This window comes from Pinus tabuliformis, chromosome 7 (assembly GCF_031772625.1).
Source record: "Pinus tabuliformis cultivar Carrire ecotype Pingquan chromosome 7, CPIR1, whole genome shotgun sequence".
Taxonomy (NCBI): Eukaryota; Viridiplantae; Streptophyta; class Pinopsida; order Pinales; family Pinaceae; genus Pinus; species Pinus tabuliformis.
The window spans coordinates 1,599,966,638-1,599,990,816 of NC_142293.1; the positions used below are offsets into that span (position 1 = coordinate 1,599,966,638).

The window sequence follows — 24,179 nt, forward strand, 5'->3', positions numbered from 1 at the left end:
TGCTTCTTGTTGTGTATTTTTTCAAATACACTCCAGTTGCGCTTGCATCTTGAGGAGCTACATGTTTGGCTGAGGATTCAAATGGCAAGCTTTTGCAGAAGGGGTACCCTAGCACCATACATTCTCCACCATGCATCTACAACAAAATTACATATAAAATTTTAAATAAACATAAGAAAAAAATGAAATTAGAAAGTTGAAGCAAAGTATGAAGTTATGAACTTGAAGAGACAATGAAATTTGAAACAAACTAAAAAATACCTGGCATTTTAGTCGTCCTATCAGTCACAGCTATGTCAAAGCCAAATGTGCCACCTGCCATCATGTATGTCTCAATTTCTTTGGAGATTTCTATACGTTCTGCTGGAAATCGCACCATCCTCTGAACACAGGTTAAGAATCCATCCATGATCTCAACATCAAATACGAACCACATGGGTAAGAAAATGCGGGGTTCAGGTAGATCCCTTCAGCATGAATGGGACGATGGAGTGTGTTGTTCTATTGTTCATCAATCACTTCCCATAGGAGGAGTTGTCTCTGAAACCCCTCATCTCCCTTATCATCATAGTAGGCCCAAATGGATTCTTTGGCGCTGTCCATAGCCTCATACAAATATCCCATTGCGGGCTTCTCACCATCAACTAATCGAAGAACCTTTACCAAAGGTTCAGTAACGGTGCACACCTCCTGCACTCCCGCCTAGAAGTCTTCCTGGTATGAAACTAATCTGCATATGGCCTCTCCCTCTGGTTTGCGGCTCATTGTCAAAGCACGCCACTCCTCTGAAAGAAACATTCTCTTCACATCCCACATAGAATTCAAGAGGGATTGAAGAGATATGAAACTGGTGGCAAACTGTGTAATGGCGGGGCGCACCAACTCTTTTTTGTTGGTGAATTTTCTCATCAAGCTAAGCACAGATGTATGATTATATATAAATTTTGTAATGCTTTTTGATGACTCAACAATATCTTTGACAAAGGAAATTTTCCCTATGTCCTCCAACATCAAATCAATACAATGTGCAGCACAAGGTGTCCAAAATAAAGTAGGATGCCTCTCCATAAGCATCCTGCCAGCAACAACATAATTTGCAGCATTGTTCGTTATGACTTGGACAACATGTTCTGCACCCACCTCCAAAATAAACACATCCAACAAATCACATAAAGTTTTTGCATATTTGATATGTGAAGATGCATCAACAGATTTTATAAACGTTGTCCCCTTGGGACAACTAACCAAGAAGTTTATAAGGGTTCTCCCTTTTTGGTCGGTCCAACCATTTGACATCACAGTGCATCCTGTTTGTGCTCATGATGCCCTAAACTCCTCCAATCTTTTGGTTCAGTCAACCTTTTCATTTTGAAGAATCCGGCCTCTAAAGTCATCATAAGAAGGGATTTTGTACCCTGGGCCAACAATTGCAATAGCATCAACAACAGACTGGAAAAATGGATTATTCTTTGCAACGCTGAAAGGAATATCACTCCAAAGGAAAAATTTGGCCAACAACTTGTCAGCTTGTTCTTTCTCAGTTTTTTTAAGCATTGAAGTGATAGATGGTTGTGAACCAGGCGTGGTGCTAGGAACAAAAAATGATGAGGCAGCTACTAGGTTGGTTGTAGATATTGATGCTGAAGTAGAACTATTGCCACTTCCTTGTTCACCTGAGCTTAACACAATGTTTGTTAGTTGCTTTTTCATTTCTGCTTTGGCCTCTCTAATGTGCTCCAAATTTTCCAATGATCTCATGGCTTTTCGGATGATTTCCGGATTTGTATTTTTGCAAGGCCCTACATCAAATCCAGGGATTTGTGCAAGGTGATACTTCAATCTAAAAACCCCCTTTGACATATGCTGCCCACACAATTTGTGAGATAAGATAAGATAAGATAAGATAATTTTATTAATGTCCAACAAATGACCACAATTGGTCAACAAGACTGTCGGTTACAATGATTACATTATGCCAAGTTGGTGGACCAAACGGTCCCCTTTAACATTTCTTTTAAAAAGCAGAAAACACATGTAAATGTAGAAGCTAGAAGCTCTTGGCTTCGAAACAAAGCACTACGATGAAGCAGAGAAAGAGAAGAAGAAGAAGGAAAAAGGGGGGGAAGGAGTCCCCTGTTGAGTTTCGACTCCTAACATTTGAGGCCGAGAGAAGAAAACTGAGATAAGCTTGTCACAGTCTGCTGTCCTGTGGGCATACTGGGCTGTCGCTGCTGTCGCCTAGAGGTTCTAGGGCACCTCCCAGGGGTGGATCCAATCCTGGAGCACTGGTGCAGTCTGGTGGGTCGGCCCCCCCGCGACCGCATTGATCTAGTCTCAGTGTCTATGGGTCAGTCAATGGTTCTTTTGGTGCCCCGCGCTGATGGTAGCACCCTAAAGAAGTCCGTGATCTTCTGCGTGGTGTCCGATCTGGTCGGGGGTTGAAGAAAACGGGCTCGAAATCTGAAGGCCTCCTGGAGATAAAGTGCAAGGCATCTCGGATCAACATATCTCTGAGGAAGCTGGTCAAGTTTATTCTATCAAACTCTCCATCAGGTTCCCCAAATTCCCATAGAGGGTCCAATTTCCTTGGCATGTTTGTAACTTGGTTAAACTCTTGACTCTTGAGTTTTAAATTTGTAAGATGAAGTTTGAAGTTTGAACTTTGAAGTTGAATGGTGAACCTATGGCAAAATAAGGATTACAAGTTACAAAAATTAAAAAAAATTACATACATGAGTAACATGACAAACACCTGGAATTTTTAACAATTTAACAAACAAAAACCCCATCAAATCAATTCAAAAATATTTGATAAACAATGGGTTATCCAGATTCCAAACCCAACCAAAAACTTAAAAGAAAACCAAAACAAAGTTACAAAACACATAAATTTGGTGCCCATACCGGTTTGCTGGAGAAAATTCCTCTCCTCTTTACTACTTAGCTCTCAATTTGTTTTTCTCCTCCAATCAACTCCCAATCAACCAAGGTTTTTCTCCTAGGTCACTCCCAAACCACGTCACTGCCACTGTCTGTCCAAATGAATTTAAAAAAATCATTTTTTTGTCTTATAAACCCGCTATCCGCTGGCCTAGCGATAACTATGCATCGAATCACGATTTTTTTTGTTTTTATCGCAATTATTTCAAAAATCTCTATTTTTTCGTAAAAAATCCCGAAAAAAACCGTTAAAAAATTGGGGGATAAAATCGGGGGAAATTGAAAATCGCGATTTTATCTCGATTTTTGCATCACTGATTTAATCGAATCACGATTTTTTTTGTTTTCATCGCAATTATTTCAAAAATCTCTTTTTTTTCGTAAAAAATCGTAAAAAAAAACCGTTAAAAAATTGGGTGATAAAATCGGGGGAAATTGAAAATCGCAATTTTATCTCGATTTTTGCATCACTGATTTAACTAGTCTCGGTCTTCAAAATTGTATATGAGTCATGACTTATTGTATTTGTCAAAAGAAAAAGAGAGATTATTTGTAAAAATAAAATTATTTTATTATGAAATGGGTTTCTTTCCCATTGGTTATTTGTCCTAGGCCAAGGCACCCATTGAGTGCGCTAGGGTTGTGAAGAAGAGTCAAAGTCAAGGTCATGATGTAAAGTCTGTTGGAGGGCTCATGTATCAAAGAAAGGAAATATACTTTATATAAAAAAAAATTGGTCTAGAAGCTACCAAAAGGACAAGTTGGCCAACCCTACAAATCGACCTAGAAGAGGCCTAATATAGCCCTCAAGATAGGGTTTGCTCTGCGACAAACATCTTCACTTCATCTCCTCTAGCTTCTGTTGTTGAAATTTAACTAGTGTCGGTCTTCATAATTGTATGAGTCATCACGTATTGTATTTGTCAAAAGAAAAAGAGAAATTATTTGCAAAAAGAAAATTATTTTATTATGAAATGGGTTTCTTGCCCATTGGTTATTTTTCCTAGGTCAAAGCACCCATTGAGTGCTCTAGGGTTGTGAAGAAGAGCCAAAGTCAAGGTCATGATGTAAAGTCCCTTGGATGGCTCATGTATCAAAGAAAGGAAATATGCTCTATGTAAAAAAAATTGGTCTAGAAGCTACCAAAAGGACAAGTCGGTGAACCCTACAAATCGGCCTAGAAGAGGCCTAATATAGCCCAAAAGGAGAAGCTCGACCTCATTAGTGAGATACATCATACATCAAGTCCTCTGATTTGATCAAGAGCGAGAAAGAGGAGCGAAGTAGCCAAGAGGGAAGTGAAGAAAAAGGAGTGACAACATTTTCTGTGTTTGGCATGTCTACAACTCACACATGCAAGTTTCTTGAAGTAGATTAGGGTTTCCTCAAAACTAAATTTGTAGAGAATTCATTGGAGGGTGGTTGACTTGCCTTTTGATAGTTGGTTTGTTGATTTTTGGTATCATCGAATGTGCTCCAAGCCTCAAAATTTGCAGGGAGGCTAGGACACATGTATTCCAGAATTCCTAGAAATTGTTTTGGGAAATTCCACACAGAGACAGTTTTATTAAAATAATTAATTATTTTTAATGGGTGCTTAAGTCTAAACTTAGGAAATTAAAATAATTAAAGGGTATTAATTAAACTGGGGGTGAAACTTCTAGAAGAAGACGAGGATCAAGTCAAAATGATCTGAGCCATTGATTAGAATCTAATACGGGCTGTTGATTATACAAATGGAAGATTATAAGGACTTTGATGGGCATTTGGAAGACACATCGAGTGAGAGATGAAAGATCAATTTTCTCAAGAGAGCAGCGCAACAATTGCCGAAGTAGTGATTGAAGTGATTTCTTGCAGTGAGGGCAAGTATAGTTTATGGAGGAAGAATTCCTAATCTGGGGATACATCACAAAGGAGGCAGAGAGATATCTAGAAGAGGCAACGCAGAGCCATGCTGGGCAACATAGGGCCACGTTGAGGCAGTGCAGAGCCTGAGAGGAGATCCGAAATTTGCTGGAGAATCGGGTTCTAGAGCCAGAAACCGAGGTGTGAGACTGGGAGGGCAGAAAGTCAAAGTTCCAGAGGCAATTTGATCAGCCTGAAGGAGTGACGCGGTTCCCAGAAGCTATGAGGCAAAGCAACACAGTGATTGTGCAGAGGCAGCTAGGGGTTAGCCATTCAATGGTTGGATCAGTACTGGATCGCTAGTGATAGTGTGAGGTATATCTCACTCATCTCTTTGTCAGTCAGATTCTCTGTATTGGATAGCCAACAAGGCATCCAAAGATTGTATTCAGAAACTACTGCATAATAATACAAACCCTTAGCTACTGCACCGGTTTTACCGCATTGGGTTTTTTCGGGGACATTTGTCCAAAAACAACGATGTCACTTGTGTTGTGTATTTATTCTTGCTCTGTTCTTTTTTCCGCATATTATTTAATTAGTGAAGGCTGCAATGTATTGGTTTCAATATTTACTATAGAACACAACAAATAATTTGTTCAGTTACCTAACAAATAAAAGAAACTTAATCAATTGCTGTAGTAGTGATTTAGGGATTCCGAATTTTCACATGGTATCAAAGGGCAGGTGAAACAAGAGAGCATACCGGAAGAGCCAAGTGTTGAAGAGAAGGAGGGAGATCAAAGTGTTGCGTAGGCAACAAATCGAATCCCCAGAGGGATTGCGCAGTCCAGGCCAGGGGGCAAGGTTCTCAAGGAAGATCTCTCTCTGAGTGAGTTCACAGAGGTAAGATTTCTAGATCGATATTTGTCAGTGACAGAGGGAGCAACCCAACAGAAGCTTTAGCGCAGAGCAGTCTTTAGGTGAGACACAATTTTCTGTAGCAGTTGATGAGGCAAAAGAACCTTAGAAGAAGGAAGGAGACATTTTTGAGGGAATTTCTTCCTCAGAGAATTCCTAGCCAGGGAATTTGATTTCTCAATTGCTGAGCAACAATAGAAAGGGGCAGATCTACTAACTCCAACAGGGAGTGTGTAGGCCAGCGTAGGAGTAGTGTAGAGGAGAAAGGAGGCAGTTCGACATTTTGTTGGCAGAAATGGTAGCTAATGCGCTGAGAGATCAAGATCGGTTGGACGGAGCATGCAACTATGTGATCTGGAAAGCTAGGATCTCCTGCCTTCTGGATGAGCATAATCTCAAAGCCTATGTCGAAAGTGTGGTAGCTAAACCTATAGATGCGAATCCACTCAAGAAGTACAGCGCTGAAATGGCAAAGGCCAAGCGGTTGATCCTCGATGGAGTGAGGGATCATATAGTATGTCACATTGTTGGCAAAGGAACTGCCAAGGAGATGTGGGATGCCTTGGCTACATTGTATCAGGGATCTTCCAAGCAACGAAATATGTACTTGGAGGAGAAGGTGAGATCCACAAGGATGTAGAAGGGGGAACACATTGATCCGTTCCTAGCAAAGCTTGAGGAAGCCCGAGATTCGTTGGTAGTTGTAGGATCAACATCTCAACCTATCGAGATGGCGATGTTGGCCTTGAATTCAGTCTTCAGAAGAATGGCAAGTGTTTGTCCAGTGTGTCCTGGGCATAGAGAGATTGCCGGATTGGGAAGGGATGTGGGCCACTCTTCAGCAGGAAGAGATGAGGCAAGACTTGGTTAAGTGCAAACTTGATGGCAGCAGCAGCAGTGGGCTGAAGCCCAAGGAGGAGGAAGAGAATGCAACCCTTGCATCAAAGGGGCAGCAGGAGCAGCGAAAGTGGAAGAAGGACGTCTTTCTGGTGTGGTGAATTTGGTCACTACGCTACATAGTATCCTCTCAAGAAGAAGGACAAAGACGAGAAGCATGATCTGAACGCTGCTACCACAAAGATTGAGGTGGGGTGATCTAGTACTGTAGTTTGAAAAAATTGTAGATGGGCAAGATCCTTGAGGAGTCCACCTCTTGGATAAATACCTTGCTACAGGAGCCCATATCAGAAGTCGCTGGATGGACCAGTGTCAGTTGGTGCAGAGGGGTGCCAGAGTGACAATTGCAGTGGCTGAGAGCGCCATAGACTAAGCAGCGCAGAACAGAGTTGGCAGTTGTGCAGTTGGCAAAGTCTAGAGTCAACAGCAACGCAGAGGCTTCAGAGGGTCAACGCAGAGGCTAGCAACAGTCAACTCCAACAACAGATGCATCATACTAAACACTTGTTCATTAATTTTGGATGCTTTTCTGTTGCGCTGATGCAGTAGCAGCAGTAGTTGGAGAAGGTTGCAGTGTTGGCAGTTGCAGGGCCAGCAATAGTACAGATGCAGAATTTGCGAGGGTTGCAGTATAGATTCAATGTTGGTAGTGGCAGGGTTAGTAGCAGTACAAATGCAACGTTTGCGTAGTAGTTGGTGGGCAGTGATGTCAGACATCTGCAGCACAGAGGGAGATGTTACAAAGTTAGGGTGATGCTTCAGCAGGTTGCATTACTATAGCACATTCCTCGCTAAGAGGGAGTGTTGATTTTTGGTAGCATCGAATGTGCTTTAAGCCTCAAAATGTGTAGGGAGGCTAGGACACATGTATTCCAGAATACCCGGAAATCGTTTTGGGAATTCCACCTTGAGATAGTTTTATTAAAATAATTAATTATTTTTAATGGGTGCCTAAGTCTAAACTTAGGAAATTAAAATAATTAAAGGTTATTAATTAAACTGGGGGTGAAACTTCTAGAAGAAGATGAGGAACAAGTCGAAATGATCTGAGCCATTAATTAGAATCTAATCTGGGCTGTTGATTGCTCAACTGGAAGATTATAAGGAGTTTGATGGGCATTTGAAAGACACATCGAGTGAGAGATCAAAGATCGTTTTTCTCAAGAGAGCAGCGTAGCAGTTGCCAGAGAAGTGATCGAAGTGGTTTCTTGTAGTGAGGGGCAGGGATAGTTTCTTGAAGGAAAAATTCCTAATCCGAGGATACATTGCAGAGGAGGCAGAGAGATATCCAGAAGAAGTAGCGCAGAGCCACGCTGGGCAGCGTAGGGCCACGCTGAGGCAGCGCAGAGCCTGAGAGGAGATCCAAAATTTGTTGGAGAATCGAGTTCCAGAGCCAGAAGTCGGGGTCTGAAACCAGGAGGGCAGAAAGTCGAAGTTCCAGAGGAAAATCGATCAGCCTAAAGGAGTGACGTAGTTCCTAGAAGTTGTGACGCAAAGCAGCGTAGTGATTGTGCAGAGGTAGCTAGGGGCTAGCCATTCAGTGGTTGGATCAGTACTGGATCGCCAGTGATAGTGTGAGGTATATCTCACTCATCTCTCTATCAGTCAGATTCTCTGTATTGGATAGCCAGGAAGGCATCCAAAGATTGTATTCAGAAACTATTGCATTATAATACAAACCCTTAGCTGCTACACCGCTTTTCTTGCATTGGGTTTTTCTGAGGACATTTGTCCAAAAACAATGGTGTCACCTGTGTTGTGTATTTCTTCTTGCTCAGTTATAGTTTCCACATATTATTTAATTAGTGAACGCTGCAGTGTATTGGCTTCTATATTTACCATAGAACACAGTAAATAATTTGTTCAGTTACTTAACAAATAGAAGAAACTTAATCAGTTGCTGCAGTAGTGACTTGAGGATTCCGAATTTTCACATGGTCTTGGGTCAAGGTCTTGGAAGTCTTCATTGAATTGATTCTATAAGGAGTTTCTGGGTTTTCCCCCTTGTGGGTTTTGTCTTGGCTTGGAGCTTATTTCTGGTGTCCTCTTTGTTTGCATCATGATCTTCTTACTGACATTTTTCTTGATGATGAACAAAACAACATAATAATATTGATGCACTAATCTAATATCACAAGAAAGTGTCAAAGTTATAGAGAAATCAATTTTAAATACCCTAACTACTCTACCCTAGATTTCTCAACATGGTATTAGAGCTAGGGCTTTGAAGGAAGGGCAAAGAAGAAGATCTAAAGGGCTTCAAGACAAACAAAAAATTCTTATAATCTAGGATCGTGCTCCTAGAAGGTGAAAATCAAAATCCTGGGCAATCTAAAAGGTCCTAATTACAGTAACTAGGCCGCAAATCTCCTCATTGGTGGCGAAGAAATATTTGAAGGATAGAGGCACTGTTTTTGAAAAACGAAAAGCAAAGAAGATAGCTCTCCATAGACTGAACCTATCTAGTTGAATATCGAAGTCCTGGGCATCTTTCTTAATGATTTAGAATCACTCTAGAAGGGTTCGAATTTCAATGTAATTTTAGAAGTCCAAAATCTCTGGTATGTATACATAACTCAGTGACCATACTCCTTGTAGACAAACGAAGTATCTTTACTTGCAAAAGGTTCAAGGCCGAGTTTGTCAAGGGTATTATAGGCGTCGTTGGAAGCTCGTTTTGAGCATAAGTCTTGTTGAAAGAGGATCGAGACCTATTCTATATACCTGTGCATAAAGGAAACCCTAGTATGAGTTTATGAAAAGACATTAGGCCTATCAAGCTACAGTTATCTTGTAAGCAATAGACTCAAGCAAAATCTAAGTTGGAGAAGTGACTATTGTCACCTTAGAAAGAGGGAGCCGAGACCTCCTCTACAAGTGCATCTTGAGATCTCTATCCCAATTATCAAAAGGCCAAAAGACCCGTGCAAAGTCAAAATTTTTCACTGATCTATAGTCATAATTTCGCAAGCCTATACAGTGGCATTGGAACCATAAAGTGATAAATGATCTGTGCATAACTGTAGTAGTATAGAAGACGAGTTTGATATTAATAAGTTCCACTGTTCTGAGCATATATATACACAAAATTCAAGCCTAGACAACGACAATAAGCCAACTTGTGGTGCTTCTTCATTTGACATTGAAAAGGTATATCTACAACATTTGCTCTTGAAATATGTTGTGGTATTTTCTTGTGTCAAGTAAACTCTTTGAAGTAATTCAGAGCTTGTGAAGAAGTCTTATCAAAAGAGTTACTTCAAGAGCAACAATCAAGGGTCTATCTTGGAAGCCATAGTCCTAGGGACCAATCTTTAATAAGGAAGCTACATTTATAAATTGAGGGTCTGATTGTTCACATTGAAAGAAGTCTAGACTTATAAGCTACAGGCAGTGAGTAAGGCCACTATATTGGAACAGTGACATCAAGGACTTCTCCTTGGAGTCTATGAAAAGAAGTTTTTGTTTTGTTGGCAGTGATTGAAGCATTAAAAGTCAGTTAACATCTTGATAAAAGAAGACTTCAAGGAATTCTTGTCCATCTTGGGAAAGGGATATCTTTGCATCAAAAGGGAAGTCTGTAGCAGTCAATTCTTTGGGACCTGTGGAGCACAAAGTAACAACAACATATAGATCCTGAAGTAATTTTGAAAAAAGAAGCACTCTAAGGGCAGTCTTATCTCAAGTAAGGAATTGATCTTTCTTTTATGTCTCAAGCATCCGATATGTATTCGTTCTGCAAGGAGAGCAACAAGCTCGATGGGACCTCTAACTACCAAGGGTGGGAGAAGAAGATTGACCTTATTCTCCTTGAGAATGATGTCATGGATTACGTAAAAAGCAATATTACAGAACCAGATAAGAAGGATGCAAATGAGTGGAATAAATATTTCAAAAGTGAGATATGAACTCAAAGGATCTTGGATTGAATCAATCAAAGATCATCTCATACCATTTGTGGCAGAGCTAAACAAGGCCAAGGACATCTATAACAGATTGAATAAACTATACTCAGTGAGTACCTTAGGTCAAAAAATTGCCTTGAGAAGCAGATTGTACAAAATAAGGACACCATTTGAAGAATACATTGCAACTCATCTTGTGAAGATGTCTCAGTTAAGAGATCAACTGCATTCCCTCGGCGAGACAATTTCTGATGACTCCAGAATGGAATTTGTTTGTGACCAGCATATACTCGAGAAAGGAGACTTCCAACTTTGATGAACTTTGGTCTCAATGTGTAATGGAATAATCCCGATTGAAGGCCAAGGAGGAAACTGATCCTCTTGGAAAATCTCAAGCATATGCAGCAAGGATGAGGATTTTGAACAAAGGAAAGATGGGAAGGTCTCGTCGAAGTAAGAAGCATGATGTGTCAAACATAAGATGGTTTGAATGTAATGAGCTTGGTCACTACAGGAGGGATTGCCCGAAACTCCCAAAGGAATCTAATCAAAAGAAAGGTACAAAGAGGAAGGATGGAGCGCATGCACTGAAGAAGTCAAGGAGCCTGAGAAGAAGAAGCTGAAAGAAGAAGATCCTAGGGATCTCTTCTTCTGAAATAACTCCATCCTGATGATTTTGTACAGTTAGAGAGGGCATGTAGTTACCTTAAAAAAATGCATAACATTATGGTTAACAACGTTTAAAAGAATTCATTGTACATATATTCATTGGTAGCAGTCATCTAGCAGATACAGTGAACATGTAGCAGCTGGTTAATGGTATGAAAGGATCATTGATGTCATGGAGTGATTTGTTCATCTTGGGAAGAATGACCATGATGGTATCATTGTTACTCTCTAAGATTTGGGGCAAGCTTCCTAGAAGTTTGGTGATATAGTTGCAACATAATGAAGTCCTATCTTCAAGATGGGGAGAAGTTTGAAGAAAACTAGATGACGAGCTGAAGTAAGAGGTATGAATGTTGTTGAAATTCTTATTTGATTTAGTTAACCTATGTTTTTAGTATGCAGGAAGAGCAGGATACAAAAATATGCCTGGTTGCATTAGCATGTTTTGAATTTGTTTGGGCTCTTTCCGTTGAAGACATGTTGGTAGTAATCAACATCCGATATGATATGAAAGACTTCCGACTTTAGAGGAAGCTACAAAATCCCTGACAAGATGACTTGATGCAAGGATGAGTCTTCTTGATGATTGGATAAGGGTATTGATGAAGACAAGGCATGGCATAGGCTATTATAAACCGATGACTCCGATGGTTCGATATAGTTCTGCTACCAAAAGAAGATGCTTTGCAGGAAGATTTAGTGACTGAGATTCAATTGCAGAAATTGAGTGGATGACTTTGGCAGTCTAAGTCCAAAGGACATATATCACTGATAGGAAAAGTAGCAGGTTGCAGAAGGTTCGATGATCATGTCTTGGTAGATCACTTTCCTAATGCTTAGAGGGAGCTATGTTTAAGCTCCATAGTGACTGGTTCGTGAATACACAACAAGTAAAGATTGATGATATGGAAAGTGATGGATTGTCCCTACGAGAAGTTGCGAAAGAAGATGGCTCCATGATGTGCATAGAAGTTGATGATGCCTACAAGTCGCTGATAATACCATGATCTCCACGAAAGAATAAACAACTGATATTGGAAGCAAGTCCCTAGTTGAGAGGGAGCTTGGATATATTCCTTTCATGTGTAAAGGAATGAGTAGATCCTCCCTGGTTGAGAGGGAGAGATAGACACATCATTTTTGTCTTCGCATAAATGAACAAAGAATGGAGGATTGTGTAAGCATCTGAGACCGATACTTCTTGGGGATAGAAGTAGTCTTGGGAACCGATACTCTTTGAGGATGTGGTTGGGCATCCAAAAGCAAGAGTAGTCAAGGAGGAGATTCCTTGAGGATGTATAATTTCAAGAGGGGAATGGTCCTAAAAGGACATACCTTGTGAACATCCGAATGGAGTATGTGCCTTGAGAGACAATGATGAAGGTGTCTATAAATCATTGTCTCCCCAACATTGTGCTCTAATCTAGTGGAGAGATAGAGCTTGTTAGTCAAGGCCTTGCTATGTTGACAATGTTAGTTGTATATTGATCATAATGTTGATGCTCAAGATGACTTACCAATCCGACTCTTCTTATGAGAATAATTCAATGGAAGCATTGGCCTTGTACCTTTGGTCAATTATGAATACCTCCCTAGTTAAGAGGGAGTGTTGAAATGTAACTAGTGTCAGTCTTCATAATTGTATGTGAGTCATGACTTATTGTATTTGTTAAAAGAAAAAGAGAAAGAAATTATTTGTAAAAAGAAATTTATTTTATTATGAAATGGTTTTCTTGCCCATTGGTTACATGTCCTAGGTCAAAGCACCCATGAGCACCCTAGGGTTGTGAAGAAGAGTCAAAGTCAAGGTCATGATGTAAAGTCCCTTGGAGGGCTCATGTATCAGAGAAAGGAAATATACTTTATGTAAAAAAAAAATTGGTCTAGAAGCTACCAAAAGGACAAGTCGGCTAGCCCTACAAATCGACCTAGAAGAGGCCCTAATATAGCCCTCAAGAAGCCTATCAAAGGAGAAGCTTGACCTCATTAGTGAGATACATGATACATCAAGTCTTCTGATCTGATTAAGAGTGAAAGAGGAGCGAAGTAGCCAAGAGGGACGAATTTTTTTGTGTTTGGCATCTCTACAGCTCACACATGCGAGTTTCTTGAAGAACACTAGGGTTTCCTCATAACTGAATTTGCATAAATTCATTGGAGGATGGCTGACTTGTCTTTTGGTGGTTGGTCTTGGGTCAAGATTTTGGAAGTCTTCATTGAATTGGTTCAATAAGGAGTTTCTGGATTTTCCTCTTGTGGGTTTTACCCTGGCTTGGAGCCTATTTCTGGTGTTCTCTTTGTTTGCATTATGATCTTCTTACTGGCATTTGTCTTGACAATGAATAGAACAACATAATAATATTGATGCACTAATCTAATATCACAAGAAAGTGTTAATGTTATAGAGAAATCAATTTTAAATACCCTAACTACTCTGCCCTAGATTTCTCAACATCTGTTTCCTTATGGTCAACTTTTCTTCAACTTCAAAGGTAAGCTGATGCACCCCCTTCCAATTATCTTCACTCTCATTAGCCACCATTGGATTTTCTCTCCATTGAGTGTTCTCCAAGGCTTCCAAGCATGCAAATAACTTAAGTTTTTCACATCCTTTATAAGCTCGTTCTTATCTCTGCAGGGCCTTCTCCTACCTCCTTTGACTCATGCACTTCCTTTTTGTGCTTTGTTATCCTTACTTTCTTTCAATCTTCTTTACAGAGCTGGGAAACATCTACATAGTCACCAGATTGGGGTTGTCCTTACTGTAGGTTTTTCCTGTTTTTCTACCATATGATGCAGCTACAAGCTATCTATCTCAGAGTGCATGAGTATAGACCATTGAAACAACAAACTTTTTAAGGAAATATAACATAACACAATTCTTTATTATTGGAAATTAGCAAACTAAAAAACCAAAATAGAGCTATTCTATTTATTACATCACTCCATCAAGCTCAACTTCATCATATATGCTTTCACAAACTTTACACTAGATCATTTTGACTTCTACTCTTGTGCCAATGCTAATTTTGATCTCCATGTCTAAATCCACAATCCCAAAAAGCTCTCTAAACTGGCAGTGACACTTGAACTTGAGATCTTCTTCTTTGTTCTCCTTTGTTGAAAGATCTGTGTCTATATTTCAAATCTCCTTGTGATCCCCTTCTCATCTGCCTGAATCACTTCCTCACTTGAGCTATCTGAAGTTGCCAACTTTTGAGCTACTCCAAGATGTCCGCAAATCAATTCAGATGCTCCTTTTATAGTCCATGGACCTCCTAGGAATCTGCTAGTTGTACATGTCAACTGGGTCCATATCATCACTGGATGATCATAGTGGATCATGTCAACCAAGACGACATCACTAAAAAACCTCTTGGATTTATAGCTGGTTCTATGGATTGTGGTTCCTTTGCCCTTTGTTCAACAATAGGACCTATTACTGGAATTTAACAAACTAGAAATTTGGAATGGAAATAGTTTTGGGTGATCTGGGATGATATATACCCCAGGGATGCTCATGTATCACAGTGTTATGGAAGTATCATGCTTGTGTTACTGGATCCATAGAGTCTTGATACTGGATTTGCAGATCCACATTTCAGATACGGATACAAATATATATCCACCTAGATCTGTGTAGGATCTACCACTTAAATGAATCATTCAAACCCAGAAATAGATTCCATGCTACTGAAACAGACCCTGTGGTAGCTAGCCCTTACATGCCGGATCCCAAGCAAATAACATTAGAGTTTTTGGCTTATTCTTTAAATTTTTAAAGGATATTTTCCACCTATTTGAAAGCCTAAAGAGCAAATACTCTATTTAGATGTTCACTTAGAGTATTTATTTATTAATTTGTAGGTTGTATAGTTGTATAAGTATTTTATTAATTACTTATAGGTCTATGTCACCTGACATGGGGATTCGGGATTCGTAGGATTCGGGATTCGTGGTGTCGGATTCGGACACGTTGACCCCCCGGAACAGGACACGTAGGATTCGTTATATATATATATATATATTAAAAATTAGATATTTCTTACACAAATTTCAATTAATAATACAAATTTATTGATTTCAAATATAGATCTTCATCTATAGCTATTAGCATGCATAGTACATACAAAATTCAAATACATGTCAATCTATTATCTATTTCTTATGCTTGGCCCTCTTGCCACCACGAGAAATGTCTAATTTTTTAGTCTTGTTGGAAAGTCAAGATCTTTGTCATTAATATCACCCTCTAAGCATTAATATCCAGAGGTATCTTTGTCATTATCTCTGTATCTATATAGGGATCTTTGTCATTAATATCACCCTTTAAGCATTAACATAAGATAGAACAAACATAACATGTCAAGTCAAGATTTTGTTTGAGTGATGCATACATTTTTAGGAGGGTCATGATACAGGAGTTAGAAAACCAATGTCATTAACATCAAGGTACATAGAGGGATTGGTGCTCTTGATTAAATACGAGTTCCATAACCTAATACATGACAAAATTCAATGGAAACATTGCAATCCCCCAATCCTAAAATCTTGAAAAACTGATAAGTCTGCTGGATTTTGAATGAAATCTAAAATTCTACTTTCTCCATATGAAATCCAATGAGGCCGGAACCACTCTCAAACATCCTGAGTCATTTCATGGTAATGTTAAAAATTTAAGTAAAAGGATGAAAATGAAGATTAAGGAGAATGTCACTTTTACTTTAAGAATTTAAATTTAACATTACCATGAATAGCATATAAACACTAGGGCCTAGACTTGATCATTAAGCTGCCAAAACGCTTGCCAAATGAAAATATGTGTGGCTGTAATGACCAAATGCGGCCTTTTCATACCCGCGCAGGTCACTTTTGCCGCCTAACAAGTCCTAGAAAACAGGACACGCTGCCAAAATTGTGACACGCAGTCGGATTCGATGTGTCAAAATAGGACATGACGTGTCATGGTTTTTGGACACGAATATTGAGAGAATCGTGTCGGACACGATGGATTTGGGATTCGTGGGGCCTATAGGACAAATCCGGTTTCATAGTTATAGGCTGTATAGCACATGATAATGCTAGTAGGAAAGGTCTGGCACATCAAAATTTTAATTTTCAATTTTTCATAATGCTGACAAGAAATCTTTGAAACAATCCATTAATAATGATATATAGTGTACAAATGATGGCAGTGTCAATAATAATTTAATTAGATCAATCCCATACAACTCTAGGTGAAGAGTCTGTTATGAATATAATTTATGTAAAAGTAATAAATATAGATAATAAATAATAAACATATTAATATATAAATAAGTAATAATTAGTTAAACAAAGAGGTATGTCTCTATAGACATGACTCTTCGTGAAAGGGTACTTCTTGACTATATATATAGGGCCTTCATTCCTAGTTGTATAATCATCATTCTTATCCATACATTTTAATATATATTCTTGTATCTTCAATGGAGATCTTTATATTCCAAGTCTTCTGGAGTAGTTAACAGGGAGTACGAACTTTGTTCACTTCATTTGGTATCAGAGCAATTCGATCCTTTGGCTACTTCACCGTTGCACAGAGCTCGTTCTCTGATCCAGGTCTTTGGCCATCGAAATTCGTCAACTTCGTTGCCGTTGAAGCATTTCACTACAAGCTTTTGCAGGGTCTCCAATTCGCTAGTTGACCTTTGGTCATAAAAAAAAATTAAGGAAAAAAATTATAAGAAAAAGAGACAAGAAAAAAAAATATAAGTAAATAAATTAAAAAAAGAAGAAAAAGTAAAAAATAAAAGAACATAAAAAATCAAATTATATAAAAAAAAATTTCAAAAAAAAAAAAAGAAGCAAATAATAATAAAAATTATTAAAAAAAAAATAAAATAAAATAAAATTAAAAAAACAAAAAAATAAAAATCAAAGAAAACAAAACATATATATATATATATATATATACATTAAATTAAATTAAATTACCTGTTAGACGACGCTGCCCAGCGAACCCTTGACGACGCCGCCCACCGAAGGGGCCACCGCCAACATCCACAATTCTGTTAGACAACGAATCTGCCGCTACACGTTTCCGCTTGTAGCACGTGCTCCACGCTGACCTTGCTGCCACTCCTCCCTGACAGAACTTCCCCGTCCGCTGCCACCTTCCATCACCTCCCTTCGCTCCTATTTTGTTTACTGCCACTGCCCACACAACCTGCACCACCATCACGACTACCATCTGCGATTGTGTCAGTCCGTTCACCTCCCTCCGCCTTCCCCGCCTGCCATCTTACCTTTCCCCCGTCGACCACTTCAACCCAACCGTCGATCAACAGAACGTCTTTTGTCGCTGTGCCATTATTCCACGCCCGACCTTATATCTTGGACTGTCTCCGGTGCTATGACCCGTCACTTTGTCCGCCACCGTAACTACATCGAATCACACCGCCGTCCAACCAATATCTTCTGCCAATTCGCTGTTATCCGTCAACGCTACTCAAGCCATTGTTTAATCCACTGTCGCAACCGCCGAACCTTCGAGCTACTGTTCCATAATTCGACTGTAACTTTAACAAAGATATATAAATCAGTCATATATAACTCACTTTATATAGTGGTTATATAAAATATATATAAATTAATTTATAATTAAAAAAATAAAAAAATCAAGTCATTAAAATTTCAAGTAGGTTGTTCGAAGTTATCCAATAGTTGAAGGGTACTAATAGTAAGGGAAGGGTGAAATTGAAGAAAGTTCATCTCGAGAAGCAAAAAGGAGCCTGATATAGAAATGAAGGCCGAAAGATTTCCAGAGACTAAATAGAACTACGCCTCATTGCTATTTAGAATTAAAGGGTCTATTGCAGAAAAGATATTATTATCGCTATCTTGCCATTCGAAAGTAAAAATTATATAAAACCTAAAATTTCAAACCAATTAGTGATTCCCGAGTCAAATATAATTGAAAAAATTGACTGTTTTAAACAACAAAATATATGTCACATAACCAATTTACAATAAATGTTGGATGTTATACATTCGTATCACAATTCTCAGTTCAAACCCTATGGAGCGATCAAGGTGACATTATTTTAGGTTCACCCTAGATGGAAACCCTTGGTTCCTTCATTTTGAATACGAAAAAGAAGTTTTTGACATTTTCTTACAAAAAGAAAAAAATAACACTACAAGATGTAACCGTGAAGTCAAATTCAGTAACACCAGAAGACATCCAAGATATTTCAAAAATAATTTTTCAAGAAGGTAAAAAAGTATTACAAAATATGCAAAATGAAATTGACAAAATCACTATTGATAGAAATGAAGAAGTCTTGCGACTTAAGGATCATAGTGAAAAATTACTAACACAAATTAAAAAGCTTAAGAAGGACAAGAAGTCATTAAAGGACAAGTTAGAATAGTGTTTTCAAGAGGAAGTATCGAAGTTGCCAGTCATAACATCTCCCCTTGAAGATAAGGGAACTAATACTGATCCAATTAATATCACAACTCAAGAAGAGGACAAACTAGATGAAGTAAAGATGTACTTAGAAGTTGCAGTACTAACAACAAAAGATTCAAGTGAATATCCATAAATTAACCATTCAACTTCCATAACTAAAGGAAATTAGGTGCTTCAAATAAATCAGGAAAACGACACAAACATGATAAGGGAAAATCAAATCACTAGAATTCCTTATCGACATCTGAATCACGAGTAGACAACTCAATCAAGCTACGTGTTTAGAACAAAAACAACAAACTGATGTTCTGAAGAATACTAATTTCACTGCAATCCATTCATGTGATAACAATTCCTCGTAAGTTTTCAGTCACTGCAAGATTCGACAAAAGATTAAGTTAAGATGGTTTGATCCCTTCTTAGTGTGACAATTTTGTTTGTCACTTAGAGGATCATATCAACTTGTATCGACAAAGATGATTGTTTCGAGACGAGAATACCTTCGTAGTAGAAAAACATATCAAGCAGAAGACATTCGTAACAGAAAAAAGATCAAACCCTTTCATCAACAAGCTTTGAAAACAACTTTTTGAAGAGGAAGACAATGTTATGAATATAATTATGTAAAATAGATAAATATAGATAATAAATAATAAACATAATAATATATAAATAAGTAATAATTAGTTAAACAAAGAGGCATGTCTCTACAGACATGACTCTTCGTGAAAGGGTACTTCCTGACTATATATACAGGGCCCTCCTTCCCAATTGTATAATCATCATTCTTATTCATACATTTTAATATATATTCTTGTATCCTCAATGGAGATCTTTATATTCCAAGTCTTCTAGAGTAGTTAATAGGAAGTATGAACTTTGTTCGCTTCAAAGTTCTCTTAGAACAACATGATGCATAGACTATAACATGTTCTCAAACAGTGTACAATATTCATTTGCCATTGTAACTAAATGGGGATTTTTAGATTTTAAGGCAAATTTCAAGGATGATGTCAGGTTGATCATGATATAGAGTTGAAATATTCAAATGATGAGCATGCAGATCCATTTTTGGACATGTAATCAGGCTTACTCCACATTATCATATCAATAGAGTGATCATTGATGAGACACTCAATTTTGTATTTACAGTTATCCTTTTTGTATAAAGCATGATGCATCATGATTTCAGTCTTTAGATTTATAAATTATCTAATGATTTCAGTTCTAATGTTGTGATTCATGAATGGTTTTGATTTTTAACTTTGAATATGTTTTTTAAAATTAAAAAAATATTATTATATTTTTTGTACGTGGCATTTCCTCACCGTATCTGGATCCTGGCTTTTCAAAAATCTGGTGGATCGGTATCTGAATCTATCTGTTTCCGTTTCCTGGTAACTCAGTGTCTTGCCCATTTTCAGTTGTGTAAAACAGTGCTATTTAAAGTCAGTCTCGAAGTGCCTCTGTTTTGCAACTCTAGACTTTTGCGTGCTTTAAAATGTGTAGCCTGAAGACTTCGAGCTTGTGAAAAATGATGTATTAAATTAATCAACTAGTTATGTGGCCATACAAAACGTAACATATTTCCCATTGTCTTCCCTCTTGTATTTATGCTTACAACCAATTACAAATGAACTCATTTTTCTTCGGCTCGCAGGACCTCACAGAATACAAACGGAGAGTTCGGCAACAGGCAAAACAATACCCACCTCTGGTATAATGTTTTTCTATGGAGTGACAACTGGCCAGACAACACCCTTCGCCAGTATGATGGATTTGCATTTTTAGTTCAATCTTAAAAGCCAGAATAGTTTAATGGGGAATCAGGTGGTCTGCACACTGTCTACTTTAAAGCTTACTGAAGTGAATGTAATGTTCTATTAAAAAAATATTTTAGTGATCTGTATCATATAGATGTTTTTTTTTTTTGGCTTGGCTGTGTAGGTTCCCTCCAATTGTGTACTGCTGAACTCAATAAATATAATTCGGAGAGGGTTATTGAATCTCATATCGTTGTTTTTGTTTCTTAACATGTTCATTTTACGCTCAGATCTTAACTTATTTTCTATTAGGATTTTGACAGAATATATTGTTCTGTGGGATTCCAAACCTGGACCTTTTCATAATTTTCGTCTCTTTGTCTGCATAGAGTGATTTGTCTACTGCAAAATTCATCCGCAAGTTCTCTTCAAAGTGTTATTTGTATTTGCCTGCTTTCTATCGGTTCTATTCCTGGGTTACTTTTAACTTTAATGTCTCAGCACTCAAAGTATCAAATGCTTGTTAACTGTAATTATCATTGTTAATGCTTGCAAATGAAAATGAAAGAACTTGGAAAGTCTTTCAGTTCTTATGATGTGTATTAAATAATTTTTATGAATGCTCTCCTTGTATTGCTGTGGCCATTACAATGATTATTTGTGTAGTGTATAATCATGGTTTTGTTGAAGTTTCCCAAGGGCCTTTATTGTTCGCATATTGTTCTGTGGGATTCCAAACCCGGACCTTTTCATAATTTTCGTCTCTTTGTCTGCATAGAGTGATTTGTCTATTGCAAAATTCATCCGCAAGTTCTCCTCTTGAAAGTGTTATTTGTATTTGCCTGCTTTCTATCGGTTCTATTCCTAGGTTACTTTTAACTTTAATGTCTCAGCACTCAAAGTATCAAATGCTTGTTAACTGTAATTATCATTGTTAATGCTTGCAAATGAAAATGAAGAACTTGGAAAGTCTTTCAGTTCTTATGATGTGTATTAAATAATTTTTATGAATGCTTTCCTTATATTGCTGTGGCCATTACAATGATTATTTGTGTAGTGTATAATCATGGTTTTGTTGAAGTTTCCCAAGGGCCTTTATTGTTCGCTTGTGCTCAGTTCTCATGGTTCTGATTCTAGTTTTAGGTTGTCAAGTATCTACTTATAACTGAAATATATTCTTTCTGCAACTTTGGTCCAAATTTGAAGCATCATTGGCGATAAGGTTGAGGAATTCATTTCAGTTAATCCAGATGCATGTCTCTGACTTACCAAGGTGTGGGTTTTTTCACTACTTGTGCTTCTAACAAATTAAAAAACAGAAAGAATCAATACAACTTTATTTTCTCGGACAAGGTCTTTATTGTCTGCATTTCTATTATGAGGATATGTCTTGTATTTCATGCTACTATATGGTTGCATTAATCTATTCTATTAATGATGCAATCAGTGAAGCACGACCCTTATAAGACCCTTCAAGACTCGCGGGTCTTGATGAGTCGTATGCCGAAACGAGTCACCCTCATAGAACCTGCACATAAGACCCTTACCCGCACGGACTCGCATAAGACTCACGTTGACCTGTTGACTCACATACGACTCATATGAAACTCGTATGGGCCGTATAAGACCCCGTCCCTAGCAGCGAATTTCATTTTTTTTTTTTGAGATCAGGCAGAGGGAAAGGTAAAATGGAGGGAATCTGTATTTTGCTGAGTCTTATACAGGTCGTTCTCGATTCTTATACGAGTCGCTGAGTCAATAGCAAGATTAGTCTCATACGAGTACGAATCGTGCAATGTTGGATGCAATACCTTGTTTATTTTTTTAATGTTTTACATGCTGGTAAGGAGAGGAAGCATACTTTAAAAGGAGATTTCTAGAATCTAATGTCTTTTGTCAAGGTGTTCTGCCCCCGTATATTTGTATTTTCTTCTGTTTTTCTTTAAATGTTGGCTGTGAGCATTTTCAAAGATGAATAAATCCACAACCTGGTGTGTATTCCTTTTTGTAAAGCTGGATGGAAAATGTCTTAAGACCATCAGATATTGACTGATGGTTATGAAGCTCTAATGTGGACTCATTAATCAAAAAATCGATCTGCAATGGGCAAAGTATTGTAATTTGTGAGATTATCAAATATTAGCTGAATCTACATATTTGTTTTATCCAGTTTTAGGAAAGCAGTTATATTCTCAACCGTGGGATTTCTGAAGTCGATTTCCCTTCTTGCATTTTGCTTATGATTTATTGATAAATATCTTGTTAAATAACAGGTGCACTTGAAGAAAGGAAAAGGGGATAGGGCATTGATGTTATAGGAAGTTGGTAAAGTTAGATAAAAGTAAGAATTGAAATACTTTAAATGTACGTGGATGATATGCATCTTTGTATTAATGTAATTTAGAAATTATGTTTTCAGTCTTATAAGACCTTGATATGATTGATGGAAAATGATAATCTAGGGGCTTCAAATATGATTTATAGTTAATAAACAAGTTTGAGCTATATCGAGTGCTGCTGTTTACTGTAATTATTTGATTTTTTTTTCTTCGTTCCAAAGAGAGAAAAGAGGAAGTCACCGTTACTTGAAATAAAAGGATCATATTTTGTACACTCCTAATGTTACAGGGGCAGTGGTATGATCCGACAGCCAGAATATGGAATGTAGGGACGAAAAACAAAAACCTCTGTATATTTCAAAATTCAGATAGAAAGACAAGCTTGAAAGCTGGAAAGCGTAAACTGTTTTTGGCTAGGTCTAAAAAGCTGAATGAAAATTTAACAAAAAACTGCATACATGAAAACCAATAGAAGGTTAAGGTCTGACGGAGCAATCCGCCTAGATGGGAGGACCTCATCAGCCACATCTCTGGCTACTCTCAATGAGAGAGAAACTGGTTCTGTTGCATACCTGATTTGATAGATCATCTGCCTCGTAGTTATGTTCTTTGTACATATTGAAGAGAAAGTGGCTTTAAGCCCTCTGCAAGTTGTAAGCTGCTATATAGTCCGAGTCCTGAAACTTCACTGTATCCTCATCCCCATTAGCCTGACCACCACTAATTTTGACTCCCGATGGATATTCAGATCACTACTTCCTCCCTTTCAATAGTCATTAAGATGGTAACTGCAATTATTTCTGCTTAATTGTATGTACCATTTCCCAAACCACATTGAAAACCGATTTTATATGAATCTGAAAAGTGCAGTATCCCATCTGCCCCACATTTGTCTGGTGAATTGTTGGCTTGTCCGTTGAAAAAACCAGAATGGCTTTTGGTGATGCTCCCTCGGTTCTCTACCATCCTTTGCTTCCTTTTCACCTGAAATTTCTCATAGCTTAGATTGACCCCTTCCAACTTACAGAAAGTTTGAATGGGCACTATCTCTTTTCTTTGAAACAAAGCTTCATTTCTGGTTAGCCACAACATCCATAGCACAAACACTGCGAACGGGTGGTGTTCACTCCTCACCTTGTGATCATCCAATCAAGACTCCGAAGCCTCCTCCAATGTTTCCAGTTCCCATTTACCTTTCCGTCCTGTTAAACCTTACCTTTCCATCCCGTTAAACGTTGGACTGCATTCCATAGCCCCTTCATAATATGGCAATGTGCAAAAATATGATTTATACTTTGATTACTTTCCGTGTATTGCTGGAAACACTGAGAGGGAGGTGAATTAATATTTCTCTTTAGTGAATTAATTTTTATGTTACATAGCATTAATTTACATTCACATCAGATCATAACACAAATCAACACCATTCAACAAATCATAG

General features: G+C 38.0%; 1 protein-coding gene across 2 annotated transcripts in view; it reads left to right on the top strand.

The window, feature by feature from the left end:
• LOC149254242 (SUMO-conjugating enzyme SCE1) overlaps positions 1 to 20,647 on the top strand; it is a 148,428-nt gene extending 127,781 nt beyond the window's left edge. For both annotated transcript variants that reach the window (XM_089460103.1, XM_089460102.1), the window contains exon 5: positions 20,297 to 20,647. In XM_089460103.1, coding sequence (XP_089316229.1) covers positions 20,297 to 20,359 — 63 coding nt within the window. In that variant the 3' untranslated portion in view covers positions 20,360 to 20,647. The remainder of the gene's footprint in view (positions 1 to 20,296) is intronic.
• The last annotated feature ends 3,532 nt before the right edge of the window (positions 20,648 to 24,179 follow it).